Source organism: Ovis aries, chromosome 8, assembly GCF_016772045.2.
Source record: "Ovis aries strain OAR_USU_Benz2616 breed Rambouillet chromosome 8, ARS-UI_Ramb_v3.0, whole genome shotgun sequence".
Lineage (NCBI taxonomy): Eukaryota > Metazoa > Chordata > Mammalia > Artiodactyla > Bovidae > Ovis > Ovis aries.
Genome location: NC_056061.1, coordinates 81,546,245 through 81,560,615, shown reverse-complemented (window position 1 = coordinate 81,560,615; position 14,371 = coordinate 81,546,245). Strand labels below are relative to the sequence as shown.

Genomic DNA, 14,371 nt, shown 5'->3' with positions numbered 1-14,371 from the left:
TCCCAATGGGAACAGGTCACACGAGGCTGACACACGAAGGAAACATGAAGGCCTGCAAATGCTTGGGGAATATTTTGCCTTTAGATGTGTCCTGTATTAAGTAGCATGAGTTAAAGGGACAGTGAGTTTGAATGAAATGTTCAATTTTTGGATTCAAACTTCCTCACAAAGCTCTTTATGTCCATTTACTTAGTATTAAATGGTGCGTGAGAAACCAGAGAATACTCTCGAGAATGCTTAGTGCCATTTTTGGTACTGAATGCCAGGCTGCAACGGGCAGGCCTGTGACTGCTTCTGAAATCACAGGCAGAGTGCTGCCTGGGACACCCTGAAAAGCAAGGCTTTTAGCTGATCCCTCTGGGGCTGCAGCACCTGTTTGAACCACATCTGATGGGGTGTGAGTGACAATGCGGCCAAGGCCTCACCGCTGGGAATCACTACTACATTCAAGCAACTTCATCAGCTAAGACCCAACCTGGGAGTCCACTTGGCTGAGTGAGGTGTCCTGATGGTTCCTTGCTTCTGTGAGCTGGGTGAAACCCTTCGCTGGCCATCACCCACACCTGGTCACACCTGGTCTGCATCCTGTGACCCCATCTGATTACGCCTTCTGGAGTCAAGCTCTAATTGCTTTACTTGGAGGCCTCAGTCTCGGGTAGGAGGAGGCTCCTCAGGGAGGGCTGAGAACAAAAGCCTCTCCTGCAAGCCCTGCAGCCCAGATACCAGGGTGGGTCCTCAGTGATACCTGTGCATCAGCTGACCTACCTTTGGATAGTGAGGCCTGGAACACCTGAGGCCCGGAGCAGCTCCTTTCACTAGTCTGGGAAGGAGCCCAGGAACTGACAGGTTTTAAATGCTCCCAGGTGCTGCTAATGAACAGCTAGGTCGGAGAACCAAGGGCAGATAAAGGGCATGCGCTTCGCAATCAAACAAACTTGGCCCCACCACCTACCCTGAGAGTCCCTGGGCCACAACATTCTTGTACAGTCGGCCTTCCCTGTTCCCTGGTTCTGTATTTCTGAATTCAACGAATTGTGAATTGAAAGTACTGAAAAAGAAAAAAAAAGCCCCCCCCCCCACCTCGCCCAAAAGAAAGTTCCAAAAAGCAAAACTTGAACTTGTACCAGCAACTGTTTACATAGCATTACACTGTATTGGGTATTATAAGTAACTGAGAGATGATCTGAAGTATATGGGAGGTGGTGTGTAGGTTCCAGAAATAAAGAGGCTCGAGCTCACAGGGTTTCAGTATTTGTGGGGATCCTGGAACCAGTGCTCTGTGGACCCCAGGGGACGACTGTACTTCAATCTGTTACATCTCTTCTTCAGGGCTGATGACTCTGCATTCCATGGGTGTTGAGAGAGAAGTGACAAGAAAAAGGATGGTGCCCAGGATGCGGCAGGCACTCACCCTTGAAGGCCCTTTTCTCCATGCTACTTCGGGATATGGACACACAAACCCTTCCCAGGGCTAAAAACAGGGCTGTGACAGGGAAAGGAGAATGCGGCCCCTAGGGTACAGAATGAAGGGGCAAGTGCAGGAGAGGCATCTGCACTACCCCATAGGAGTGCCTCCGGGCACTCTGCACCTGGGTGCCCCCAGCTGTGGGAAAGGACAGCATTGCCCCTCCTGTCATCCAGGTACAGCGGACATGGTTGTAGAAGGATGACAGTTTTCTTGTTAACTTGCTCTGGATAGAGGGAAACAGTGAATTTGATTTATATCTGATCCAGACAATTTAGTCATTTGCAAAACATTTCTGTTTACTATGAAATTCTAACACAGATTCCACAGAATTCTAGAGCTGTTAGGGACCCTAAAGCAAAACCTAGCTCAAATGTCTCATTTTACCGTTGAGGATTGAGTCCACATAAATGACCTACTGAAGTCACTCTGCGAATGGGTGGCAGATCGAGGTCCCTGACCCCAGGGCAGCCCCCGCCCCCGACCTGCCACACGTGAACATGGATCCAGTGAAGTGACCTTCCCAGAGGCTCAGCTTTTTCTTTGTGAGAAAAAAAAATTCAAGTTTGCATATTCAAAGCTCATCCATAGCATCTCCTCATTCATCTTTTCTCACCTGTGCCAAACCTCCGATCTCTTTGACGCAGACATAGAGTCGGAACAGGTCCAAGGGCTTCTTGCCCACCGCAGGCAGACTTGAGACCGGGGAGCCCCTCTCCTCCATGAAGGTGAGGTAGCGGTCCACCCACAGCTTCCTCTCTGGCTCATTCCCCAGCTCATACACCTTTGTGATCTTTTCCCCAGTGGTGGTGGATGAGCTGGACTTCTAGAGCCCAGGGTAGCATTTGGAGATGGGGCATAAGTGGGCCAAGGGAAATGGAAGAAGGCGAGAAAAAAAGTAATGAGCTACCAAATACAAGAAGAGAAGAAATTTTAAAACTACTGCTATCACACAACAATCAGGAATGAAGGCTACTAGTTCAGGCACAAAGTATACATTTGCTTAATTAAAAATTTACTTTAACTAAAGGGCCCAAACTCCCCCTTTTATATACTTGAAAAACAAAAACAGAATAAAAATCTTTTTTACTTTATCAATATAAGCGTTGAATCCCAGAAGGCAAGACTCCAATGACCTCTCATGTCATTTTTTCTTTTTTTTTCAAAAAGGGTACAAGTTCATTGAATGGCTACACTGAGTTTAAAGTTCCAACTGTAATATTATAGAGCCCCCCTCCTCATTACATAGATGCCTACATTTCCTTGTCAAAATATAAATGACCAATGTATGGCTTTATTAAAACTAAATCATATGGAGGTAGAGCACATACATGATGTGTGTTGAAAAATACAAGGTTGGTCACACGTCATTGGACCCAGCGGTGTGTGCACTTTACATTTGAGAGCCTTCTAAATTAATGGCCAGTTACTAGCATTCTCTCAGAATGATCCGCTTTCTTGACTTAAGATTTCTTGAACTTTTCTGCCAAGGTAATTTTAATAGATTTCTTAAGCAAACATGTGTTCATCACAAACACATGTGCTATTTCATACTCCCAGATTTACGAACATTTACTTTTATGCACCCATTTGGTTTATACTGATGTTCTAATTCTTGGTATTTCATTTTTCTAATTTTATATTTGATACTAAAATGTCAGAAGTGGCTGTTTCTGCACACCTGAAGCTCACCCTCTGGATTATGTGATCTGGGAAGGTAATACTTTTTGTCCTAAACAGCCCAGCTGTATATTTTCCCTTTCTTTTATGTCTCTGTATTTGTAACAATATTTGTGTACTTGTAATATCTGCAACTATGGGATTCTTGTGCAAAATCACTTGTAAATTCTCAATTAAATATTTCCTTGGAATAATAATATATTTCATTTAGTCATGTTTATTTACTGGGTTATCATTTGAAATGTATAGTATTATGTTAAATGAATTTTTTTAAACTCTTTTTTGTTATATTTAGCTCAACATAATTTTAAACATGTGACCTGAAATGGGGATGGTGAGTTAAATAACATAACTGTCATCAAGGTTTGATGCTACCTTGTTTAGCAAAGTGATTCCCAATAAAACTAGGGCCTGAGAAAGGATGGTTGAGAATGAAATTAATCAAGCTGATGGGTGGCAGAGGTCCTTCCAATTAACATGTAATTTCCCAAGCTATTTTTGCTGAAATTTTAAGCCTTCAGCTTTAGAATTATTGAAACATAAAATCTTTATATAAAACATATAAAAATGGGTGATACAGCTGATGTAAATAAAAAATGTAGAGTAGCAGGATTAAAAAAAAACTGTGACCTTTTACAATTTATACTGATGAAGCTAAAGAGCAAGTCACCTAACAATTACTTTAGATAAGAACTTAAAATGTATATACATATTCCTATATATGTCTTATAAATTCATGTATATACCAGAAATATGGAACACATTCCATATCCAAATAAGTTTGTACATTTTATCATATTCTTATATCCAAGGAGTCTGACTAGGGAAACTGTTCTAACACATCTTATACCACATTCTCATTCTGGAAACATTACAGAAGCTTTGTCATCATTAATGAGGTAGTTATTAACAAGAGGTTTCTAAATCCTAGTGCTGAAAAACTTTTTGTCTTTATTGGGAGGCACATTGAAAAAATGGACCCAATCTTTTAAAAAAATAAAAATCTGAAATAAGAATCAGAGGAAAAAAGCACTATCATCTAAAATCAATTAACATAACAACAAACCACCACCATCATGAACCTCCCCCTTTTATTTCATCTGTGAAAAATTGAGAGGTAAAAAATTGAGATTCAATTTAAAAATAAGAGATATAAAATCAATCATTTCAATTTACAATTACTCTAAGTGCTCCACCAACATCCTGAATGTAAGAACCAACGGCTATTTCTGGCCTGGTCCTCTCTAAACCCCAAATGTGGAAGGGCTCCAGGAGAACAGTTCATCATGACCCAAGCAATGAGACTGGTGTTTGTTCCTATTTATGAGAAAGGACTGCAATCTCATAAACGGAAATGGGTCTAAAGGAATGATTCACTTAGTTTGACTATCCATAGTTTTACTTTTCTTACTGTTCTTTGTTAAATGAACTTAAGTTTGATTAACTTCTACGTGTCTCAATTTGTTCTCATAAAATGAGAAAATCTTAATGAATATAATTGCTTTTATTTATTTTTTTGTTGGGATAACTGTCTATTTTCCCAAAGGGAATACTTTGAAGGGCACAGTGCTCATTTGGATGTGAAAGTTCTAGTGGCTTTTTTCCAAAGTAGTATTTACTATTGCTTGATTAGCAATGTATGATTTTTTTAAGAGTGATTTGCAACTATTATTTTTTGATAATTGCTTATAATAGTTTTATTTTTCATAGTTTTTAGATCTTTAAAAATGCACTTTATGGTGCCATAATGTAGGAAAAGGCATCTATATGAAAAGAAAGTGGTCAAGCCTCAGTTATGTGTCAGGTCCTAGAAGAGTCCTCCTCTGAGGCCAGCTCCCTGGTCTGAATCATCACAAGTTTTATTTGTCCTTAGTGGCACCTGGCCTCACAGGGCATCGAGGTGTGTGTCCTGTGTGGGATTAGCTGTCTGCCCTCCACTCTTCTGACCAGACCTTACGTTCCACAGGGCAGGACCTGTGTTGATTTTGAATCACCAACAGTGACAGCACACTGAAGGTACTCAGTAGTTATTTATTCTGTAAGTGAATACTCAAATGAGAAAGGACTGAAAAGTCTGGCACCATCCAAGTAAGAATCAACAGCTGATTAAAACAGCCTATAAATAGGCTTTCAGTGAGCAAGGTGCTAAGTGAATGTGGACACAGTCTAATAAGACTGAAAGCTGAGAAGGGATTGGTGGACAAGTAACATCTCCATTCCCAGTCTCCAGGTGACACCCCAGCCCAGTCCCAAAGTTAGTATATGGGTATCCAAACAGACAAAAATGATATTAAGAAAAACAAAAGCCCTAGGACGTAAAGACTATACACTTTATCACTGATTAGGCTCAACATGCACTTTTTTTGTTCTCAGACATTAGTTTTGATGTGACCTTTGGATAAATGTCATTTACATTCTACTCATTAACAATGGGCAAGAGAAAAAAACAAAAAACAAAAAACAACTAGCCCTGCAGGAAGATAGTTAACTTTTCCAGGCCACTAGAACACCTCATTTTGCTTTCATACTGTAAAAATTGTATCTTACTGCATGAAACACTGTCATGGAGGCAAGAAAAAGAAATGGAGATTGCTGAAAAATTCCAGCAAGACATTATTATGGTGCCACAAAAGTTTTCCTTGCATATAACTTAATTAAGTCTATAAGTAGACGTTTCCTCAAATCTTTGAGGCAGATTTACATTTCAGCAGTCTTTACCATATGCCTGGTAATGTGTGTATGCATGTGTATGTGCGAATGTTTATTTTTATTGTAGAATGTTTTGTAACAAAACTGTTGGTCCACAGCACACTGTCAAAGCATAGAACATCTTTGTTATTTCATTTCAGGTCTGTTATTAGACAAGCTTTATTAGGAACACTGTGAGGAGCAATTTTAAGTACAATTTAAAAGTTGCATCTCAGAAATAGAAGTTAAATACTCTTTAACATGTATCTGCAGTGATTTGACAGCAGAGATAATCTGAGGTCCTTCATAACAATCTCCTTTCGTTCCCTTCTTGAGTGAGCATTTCATTTGAGCGTGGAGTTTTCTCAATACAAAGCAATCTCTACCACCTTCCACTACCTCAGATCACATCCTCCCTTGTTCTCTTTTTCTATGACTGGAGCCAGAAGTGTGGTTGTAAATTTTTTAAAAGTGGTTATTTACAGGGAGCAACAGTGTATGGAGAACTATATAGAAAAAAGAGGACAGTAATATGTGATTTTAAGTATGATTATGTTACAGTTAGAAAATGAAATAAATAATTCAGTTTGTTTTTCTTTCTCATATTTAAGTAGAAGGAAGGGTTTTGATAATAGTTTCCTATGGACTTACTAGATACAGATAATGTGACAATAACTTAAAATATAATATATATCTCAATTATTCTTTATTATCCAGAAATCAGCAAGATGGAAATTTTAAACATGTAGTATGGGTCTATTAGAAGTCTTTAAGAAAAATCTTTTTTTTCTCCACTCATGTTTTATTGGTCATCTCTTATTTTCTAACATCAGTTCCCTACCCTACCTCCTCTCTCCTCTGAATTTCTCCCCTCTTCCCATTAGCAGGCTTAATGCTAAATTCCTGTCCATTTTATCTCAACATTTTAAAGATATTTTCAACCTCCGAAATTTTCCCCTCTGAGCCAATAAAAACTGTTTTTGAAAAGTTATACATGGGGTTCTATTTGTTGACTTGAGAATACTACTGATTCAAAAATGTTTTTTCTTTAATGAAAAGAAAAACCAGAACAGATTATGGGACAACACCCCTCCCCATGTTGGCTGCCTTCTGAGACTCAAAGCAAATAACACAAAGATATCAGAATTAAGGAGTTGCACTCTCTTTCATTAGTTCTGCATAACCCATACTAGAAGCATTTTTTTCATTTCATCTTGGTTGTTGAAAAAGCGAAACATATGTCTAGAGAAGAGGTAACAGTGAATATTGCCCTTTCTTTCTCTGAAAAGGAAAATGCTGGTTATAGCAGAGCTCCACATGAATTTTACAAACATTTACTGGAACTACCAAATCTTCAAACCTTCAGCTCTATCTGTTTAAACCAGTGAATGGATAATTAATAGCAGCCTCCTTGTGGGGTTTTGACTAGATTGCCAGATTCTGCAGTTAGAGTCTTCTTCCCTCCAACTTGCTTTTCCTGAGCTGTGCTCTTCAATACATTGTCTTACAAAAATTAGCGTATTAATTAAGCCTTCTTGGCAAGTAATTGCATGTTCAGTTTTTTTTTAAAGATCTTTTGATTCCCTATATGAATGTAAAATAAAGGTTACTACAGTGCCATTCTTCTTCTTCTTTAATGGCACAGAATTAATTTCTTTAGTAGGAAAATAAAAGCCTAGTTCTACAGACAGAAGAATATTAAGGAAAAAAAATTCCCTTATATACACATTTCCACTTTTTAAAAATATCATATAAAACCAACAATTTTAAGATTCTCAGCATGCTTGCACAGGATGTAAATTTTCTAACTCAAATGATTCTAATGTAGGCACACATTAATCTATGAGTAGCATTCCAAATATTCACATATGCTAACATTTCTACAAATTTTCTGTTATTTTCTGACAACTAGACTGAAACAAAGTAGGGCTATAACATGCTGAACTGTGCCCAGAGTATAGTATTTATGTTTTCAAGACACAGGTAGTTGTGACATAAGATCTTTTAGACACAATAGCCCATGAAAGATTTAGCCCAAAGGCCAAACTTATCATTTATTCCATGGCTGCTATTAGTTACCACGTAAATGGACAGTTAACTCATTTTAAAGATGTTCCAGAAGCTCACAATGGGTTAGACATTTAAACAAAGTCACTCTGTGAAGGAGTTTGGGCCCACTAGCACAATCACATGCTTCTTATAGACGCTTCTTTATATCAGCGGTTTCATTATCAGCAATCAACTTACGTTATGATGCATACAAACTTTACTCATTTTGTTACTAGTATAATTACGAAGAAAATCCTTTCATGGATAAATTATGAAGAAAAAGTCTTATAAAACAAATTAATAAGCAAGCATTAATTAATTATCAAAAAAACCCCCAAAAACCAAAAAAAAAAAACCAAACCAAAACAAAAAAAAACAAAAAACCAGAGCCACTTACAGGGCTTGATGGAGTCTTTGGCCAGCCTGGGCTGCTAATGCTATCACTTTCATCTCCATGAAATGAGGAGATGCTAGCAGAGCTGGGGGACATTGGGGAAGGGACTGGCAGGTTGCCGGGGGTTGGGGGCTGAGAAATACCCTGAGAGCTGTAGCTATCCTGTGGTAGAGGAATAAAAAAAAAAAAAAAAAAAAGACAAAGGTAGGGCAAACTTTATTTAAAATAACAAAAAGCACATCCAGTTTAACAGACTAATTTTTATATATAATATATATATATATAAAGACATGTACAAACACACACACAAAACCACACACATATAAAGGTATTAAAACAACATTCTTAATTAGTATAACTTGGTAAGTTTGCTGGATGCTGGATAAGACCACTAAGCCACCATGCTTATTCAAGCTTACATGGAATGCTAAGCATGGGTTACCCCTTATGAAAGAAAGAAAGGGAAAAAAAAAAAAAAAAAAAAAAAAGCTGTTCACCTTATTTATCAAATAAGGCAGGAAAGCAAAATATTAAGTATGCTGTTGTTGCTGAGGCGGCCAAAACAGGAAGCTATAAACTGAAGGCAGAGAAAATGGCTGCAAGTATCAAAACCAGGCAAGATCCCTTCCTTCTCCCCACCCCCGAGGCACTTCTCTGGGTGGGTCCTGTCCCTCCGCCCCCTCCCACACCCAGTTAAATGCCATAAGAACTAGTAACTTTCAGATCCACACCATGAAGGGGGTGGGGAAAGAAGACTGCAAACGTGTCGCACAAGATGGAGGCATGCAGAAGAGAAGAAACCAAATGAAAAATAGAGGAGAGGACACGGCAGCTTCAGCGAGCAGGCCCCACACCACGTGCAGAGGAGAGAGGAGTACCTTCGACTTGCCCTCCGGCTGTGCACTGCCTTCTTCTTTACCGTCGGCTTTGAGAGGCAAGGGCAGTTTGGATTCACTAGGAGACATCATATCTGCAAGACCCATAGATGCTAATCGAAAACAGGAGAGAGAGTTTAGGATTATACGTGTGACTCGTCAGGCTGTGCTCACTAACACAAGCTACCGAGTGATGGGGCACCCGAATTTCCCTCCAAGGAAGGAAAGAAAAAAAAGGAGAAAGAAACTGTAACTCAGAGAATGCTAATTTCTACAATCTAAGTAGCAAAGGATTCTTGCAATTCTTTCTTATCTTTAGGGGGAGAAAAGCAATCATTTAACTCAAGACCTAAGCCACCAAAAGTCAACTGTTATCAATATTATGTTTTCAAAATTATTACGGTTTTAATCGTGGAGGTGCAAATAGAAATATGCTCAACGACCAAATTGCTAATTAGGTGTTGGAAGCAAAGGCTGGGTGTGTGTATTTTCACTGGCTGAGTGGAGGATTTACTGCTTTCTTAACTTCCTAAATTCACACAATCCATAGTTCGTAAAATCACTTACCACTTAGTACTATTTCACTCAAAAGTCACATCTATTACATATGGCCTAGGCTACAAGGACAGAAGACGGTTGTAACAGATGATTTCAAAAGCACTCATCGAAAGTCATCTGTGAAGGAGAGGATTTCTAATTACTTTGCAAAGGGGCTGGTTTCCGTTCACTCTGGGGCAGGATGTACACGGATCAGTCCTCAGCTGCAGTTCAAAAGCCCAGGTCAAATACCCACAACCAGCTCAAGTCAACCCTGCGATCCCAGGCAAGACTCATCTTCTAGCTCCTGACTCAGAAATTCAGTCAGGTTCATTTAGGCTATAGAATGAAAGGTCCCCAAAGGTCAACTGATTTTACCTGCAATACTAATAGACATTTTTAACTTAAAAATACGGGTTTAGCTTTCTTTTTAGAGGAAGAACAAGGCTAGAGTAGGGAATCAGTGTAGCTATCCAGGGTATAACTGCTGAATTTCTATAGAACCCCACTGTGCAAACCATCTGCACGGCACTGGGCTGTGAGTGCCACACCACCCAGCTGTGTGAAGAGGCAGAGTGAGGAGAGGTGGAAGGAGAAAGTGAGAGGGGAGAGAATTACGAGCCTTAAAAATGAGTGAAAACCAGAAAACATTCCCATTTCAAAAGAAAATAAAACTCGAGGTTTTATGAACAGGACCCATTTCACATTCTGCGAATCAAAGTGCTGGCTCAACCACTGCCGTGCACATGCAGCATAATGTGCCAAAAAAAGAAAAAAAGCTTAAAAAAAAAAAGGCTCCGCAGATTGCCCACTACAAAATGATTATTGCACATATTCATGTATTACTATGTTTTAGAAAATAATTAGTTTTAATTACAGCAGTGAGAGAGTGAGCAGGGCTCTGGCGAATTAGCTGGCAAGCTTGGTGGTGTTAATTTGCTAATATCGTTAGCATCACTGCAGGTTGAGACCAGAGGTCCTGCCAAAAGAGCCTACCCGGCCACGTGCCCGTGAGTTTACATCAGCACACTCAACGATGCACTCTGAAATGCCTGTGTTTTCCATGGGCACACTGGCTTGTTTTTCAAAGCCCATTTGCAGCCCAGTCAGCCCTTGGAGTCATCACCACACACACAAATCATAATTGGGATGTTTTTCTTTCTTTCTTTTTTCAAATTACTTTCAATACTTAGACTTTAAGAACTGAAACAAAAAGCTTTTTCAAGTGATGCAGCTGCAGAGAAAAATCTATTGGGATCAGCTAAAAACGTGGTTATTTTTGTGAATGTGTGAAACCTCAAAAAAGCAGCTGAGAGATATTACACCAAGAAGACAGCCTTGTGCAAAGTAGCGGATGGCTTTCCTGCAGCTTTACCTCTTGGGTCTACCAGGATATGAAATTGGGAACATCTTTACATGAAGAAACCCCCTTTTGAGAAGAAGAGAAGAGAAAAAAAAGCAGGGCAAATGTGGAAAGCAGGGCTTCTTTACCAAAGTCCACATGTCCTTGGCTAGCTATTCCCAGAGTGGGCTCAAAGGAACGATAATCACACAATTCCAGAGAAAAGTGGCAAGTCATGGGCATGGGGTTTCTGTTAAGTCCTGCTCCTTCTAAGGTTATAATAGTCTGTCAGTATTTATAATAAATTATGCCTGAATATGAGTTTTGAAAAATAGGAATTAGTAATTTCTTAGTAGTTCCTTCTTCATGCATTAAATGTGTTAATGTACACAAAAGTAATTATTTTTAACATAAAGCATTAGGCCAATTATTGAATTATGATAATGACAATTTAGAGTGATTTAAAAATCACACTGAGATGAATTTATAAGCACATATAGGGGTCTGAAATTCCCCAAATTTCTTCATTTTCTGTTATATATTTTAAAATGGGCATTCAGGGTATGCAAATGTAAGTATTTTTTAAAAATTATTTCGAGAGAAACATAAGTACAAAATATAGAGGAACAGCTTTACTTTGTATCCCTGCTTTGTATGAGTGTCATATACTCAATCGTGTCTGACTCTTCATGACTCCTCTGTCCACGGAATTTTCAGGCAATAATACTGGACTGGGTTGCCATTTCCTCCTCCAGGGTATCTTCCCTGGTCCAGGGATCAAACCTGCGTCTCCTGTGTTTTATTTTACCAAATGGATCATAAGGTCTTTCCTTACTGTGGCTTTTACTGTTCCTTTTGTTAAAAAGTTTATTTTTGACTTCTTACCAGAATTCTCACTGAATCACTGCAAACAGCCATATGTCTCCCAGGGCACTACTTTTTTTTTCTCCTTTTCCAGAAGAGGAAGACCCTCAGTATTATAAGGATGTGTTAAATCAAAGCACTGTTCCTCCTACTGACATCAGTAATCCCATATGTAGAGTTCAGACATGAAAAGGGGCAGTAAAGAACCTGTGACTATGGAGAGAGCTGTGTGGGTACTGTATATACATCTTAAGTATTAGCCTCTGGCTTTACCATTGGAATTTAAGAGAAGAATGAGCTCTTAAAGTAAGTGTAGGTCAAGGTCCTAAGGCAGCTTTCCCACCCTGGATTTAGTATATTCAACAAGAACATAAAAAACATATGGTGTGAGTAAAAGTGAACTTAAACATTCATTCCTACCCTTCCAGCTCCCTTGACTTAGTCTCCCATCACAGCTACAAAATTATTCCCAGAAGATGGTAAAACAGGACCAGAAACACACAAACAGTTCTTTTTCATGGCAAATAAAATACTCTGTGAAATGTTTAACTCCTTGTTTTTGAAAACACAGAAGGTTCTATCTAAGTGTATACACTTGCAGATATTCACCGTTTTTATATGTAGCAAATATATAGAGAATACAGTTAACACATACAAAGGGTATGAGAAAAGCTCAGGAGAAACACTTCTCTCTGGCTGGGTCAGCAGAGCTTTGAAATAATCCCCTGAAACTTCCTATGCTGACGCCTCCAAGGGGCCGGTGCCTGGCCACAGTGCCACAAGGCTGATCATTTACTCTCTTAGGTTATTCGGATGGAAATGCGCTAAGACTCTGTGCAGTGACTTCTGCGGAGGCAAACTTAGAATCACAGATGGTAGATATATTTTCTAGAATTTAGATATCTTCTTTAAGGTAATGGTTTATATGTAGATAATTATATGACTAATGATATTATAAAATGAAACATGAGTAAGTACAATGTAACTAACAGAACCGGTATTATATAAGGGTATATTTAATAAGGTTAAACTTGATTTGCAATTTTTCCCATAGTAATACATAATTCTAATCTTTTAGGCCAAATATGTATTTTAAAACCACTTCTTTAGAGGGAAGCAAGCCCACTGCTCACCATCCCACTTCTCCCTGCATCTGATGGGAGGAGAGAATTGCCACATTCACAGTCACATTGACTCCATTTAAGTAATCTCTTGCTCACTGACACTTGTAACAATTTGTCACAGTACACAGGAGAACTTGATTTTTGGCCTAGCACACCGTCTACAGGATAACTGCCTGAACTCAGCAAAGAACATGCTGGAATGCCGGTTGCATGAGCTGCTAACTGAGGTTCCTAAAACACCACTGGCCATCATTTGTATTATCTGTACTTTATCCAAAAGTGTCCATGGTTGGAGAAAATGTTTTGGTGTTATTACTGGTAATTTATTTCCATGGGCCCAAACCAGGAAGACTGAGGTGGTGATGATCTAAGTCATTTCTGGCCCACCTCTCAGTTCAGTCGCTCAGTTGTGTCTGACTCTTGGCGACCCCATGGACAAGTCTAGACAAGCACCTGCTAAGTCACTTCAGTTGTGTCTGACTCTGTGCGACCCCACAGATGGCAGCCCACCAGGCTCCCCTATCCCTGGGATTCTCCAGGCAAGAACACTGGAGTGGATTGCCATTTCCTTCTCCAATGCAGGAAAGTGAAAAGTGAAAGTGAAGTTGCTGAGTGGTGTCTGACCCTCAGTGACCCCATGGACTGCAGCCTTCCAGGCTCCTCCGTCCATGAGATTTTCCAGGCAAGAGTACTGGAGTGGATTGCCATTGCCTTCTCCGTAGACAAGCACAAATCTAGACAAATCAAGTGTACACCTTCAGACCACAACTCTTGTCAGGAGCTGCACTGTAATTGTGGGCTCCTCTGTCATTCCCATGTCGCTCAGAGACTGTAAGGCAGTTAAGCAGATTCACCTGTATCCATCAATAGACACACAGTAAATGCTAAATCATCAATTTTCCTTGGATATGCTGGATGATTACTTTCTATCAGGTAACACTTGACTTAATAAAGCTGAAATCAAATCATATAAACGCGGAGAGGAAAATTTAATAAATGCTTAAATTATTAAAAATTCAGTATTTCAAAATGCACAATGCAATAAAAAATATACTACTACTGGCCCATACAAAAGACCATGAGGATAAATGGCCTTTCATTGAACATTTCCTCTGTATGAAATAACAAATAGCTAAATTATCTGAATAATAATAATAATAAAAAGAAACCCTCTCTGTGAATCTCCATTAAATTGGTTACTACTCAGGAATACATAAATCTTCTTAGGCAGGGCATCTATTTGTTGTTGGTTATTTTTGTGGCTCTAGGTCCAAAGGAAAAAAGGGAAAAATGAGTGCTGCTAATAGTGGGGAAAATTTATTGTGCGGTTTCAATGCTCTAAAGTAATCTTAT

The 14,371-nt window shown here is 39.2% G+C and overlaps 1 protein-coding gene across 11 annotated transcripts in view; it reads right to left on the bottom strand.

The window, feature by feature from the left end:
- Positions 1-14,371, bottom strand: part of ARID1B (AT-rich interaction domain 1B) — a 424,945-nt gene that overhangs the window by 26,941 nt on the left and 383,633 nt on the right. For 7 of the 11 annotated variants that reach the window (XM_060419862.1, XM_015097501.4, XM_027972614.3 and 4 more), the window contains 3 exons: positions 9,155-9,264; positions 8,280-8,438; positions 2,082-2,291 (listed from right to left, as the gene is read on the bottom strand). In XM_060419862.1, the coding sequence (XP_060275845.1) occupies positions 2,082-2,291; positions 8,280-8,438; positions 9,155-9,264 (479 nt within the window). The remainder of the gene's footprint in view (positions 1-2,081; positions 2,292-8,279; positions 8,439-9,154; positions 9,265-14,371) is intronic. The other 4 variants (XM_042253667.2, XM_060419866.1, XM_060419867.1 and 1 more) reach the window with 1 other exon arrangement.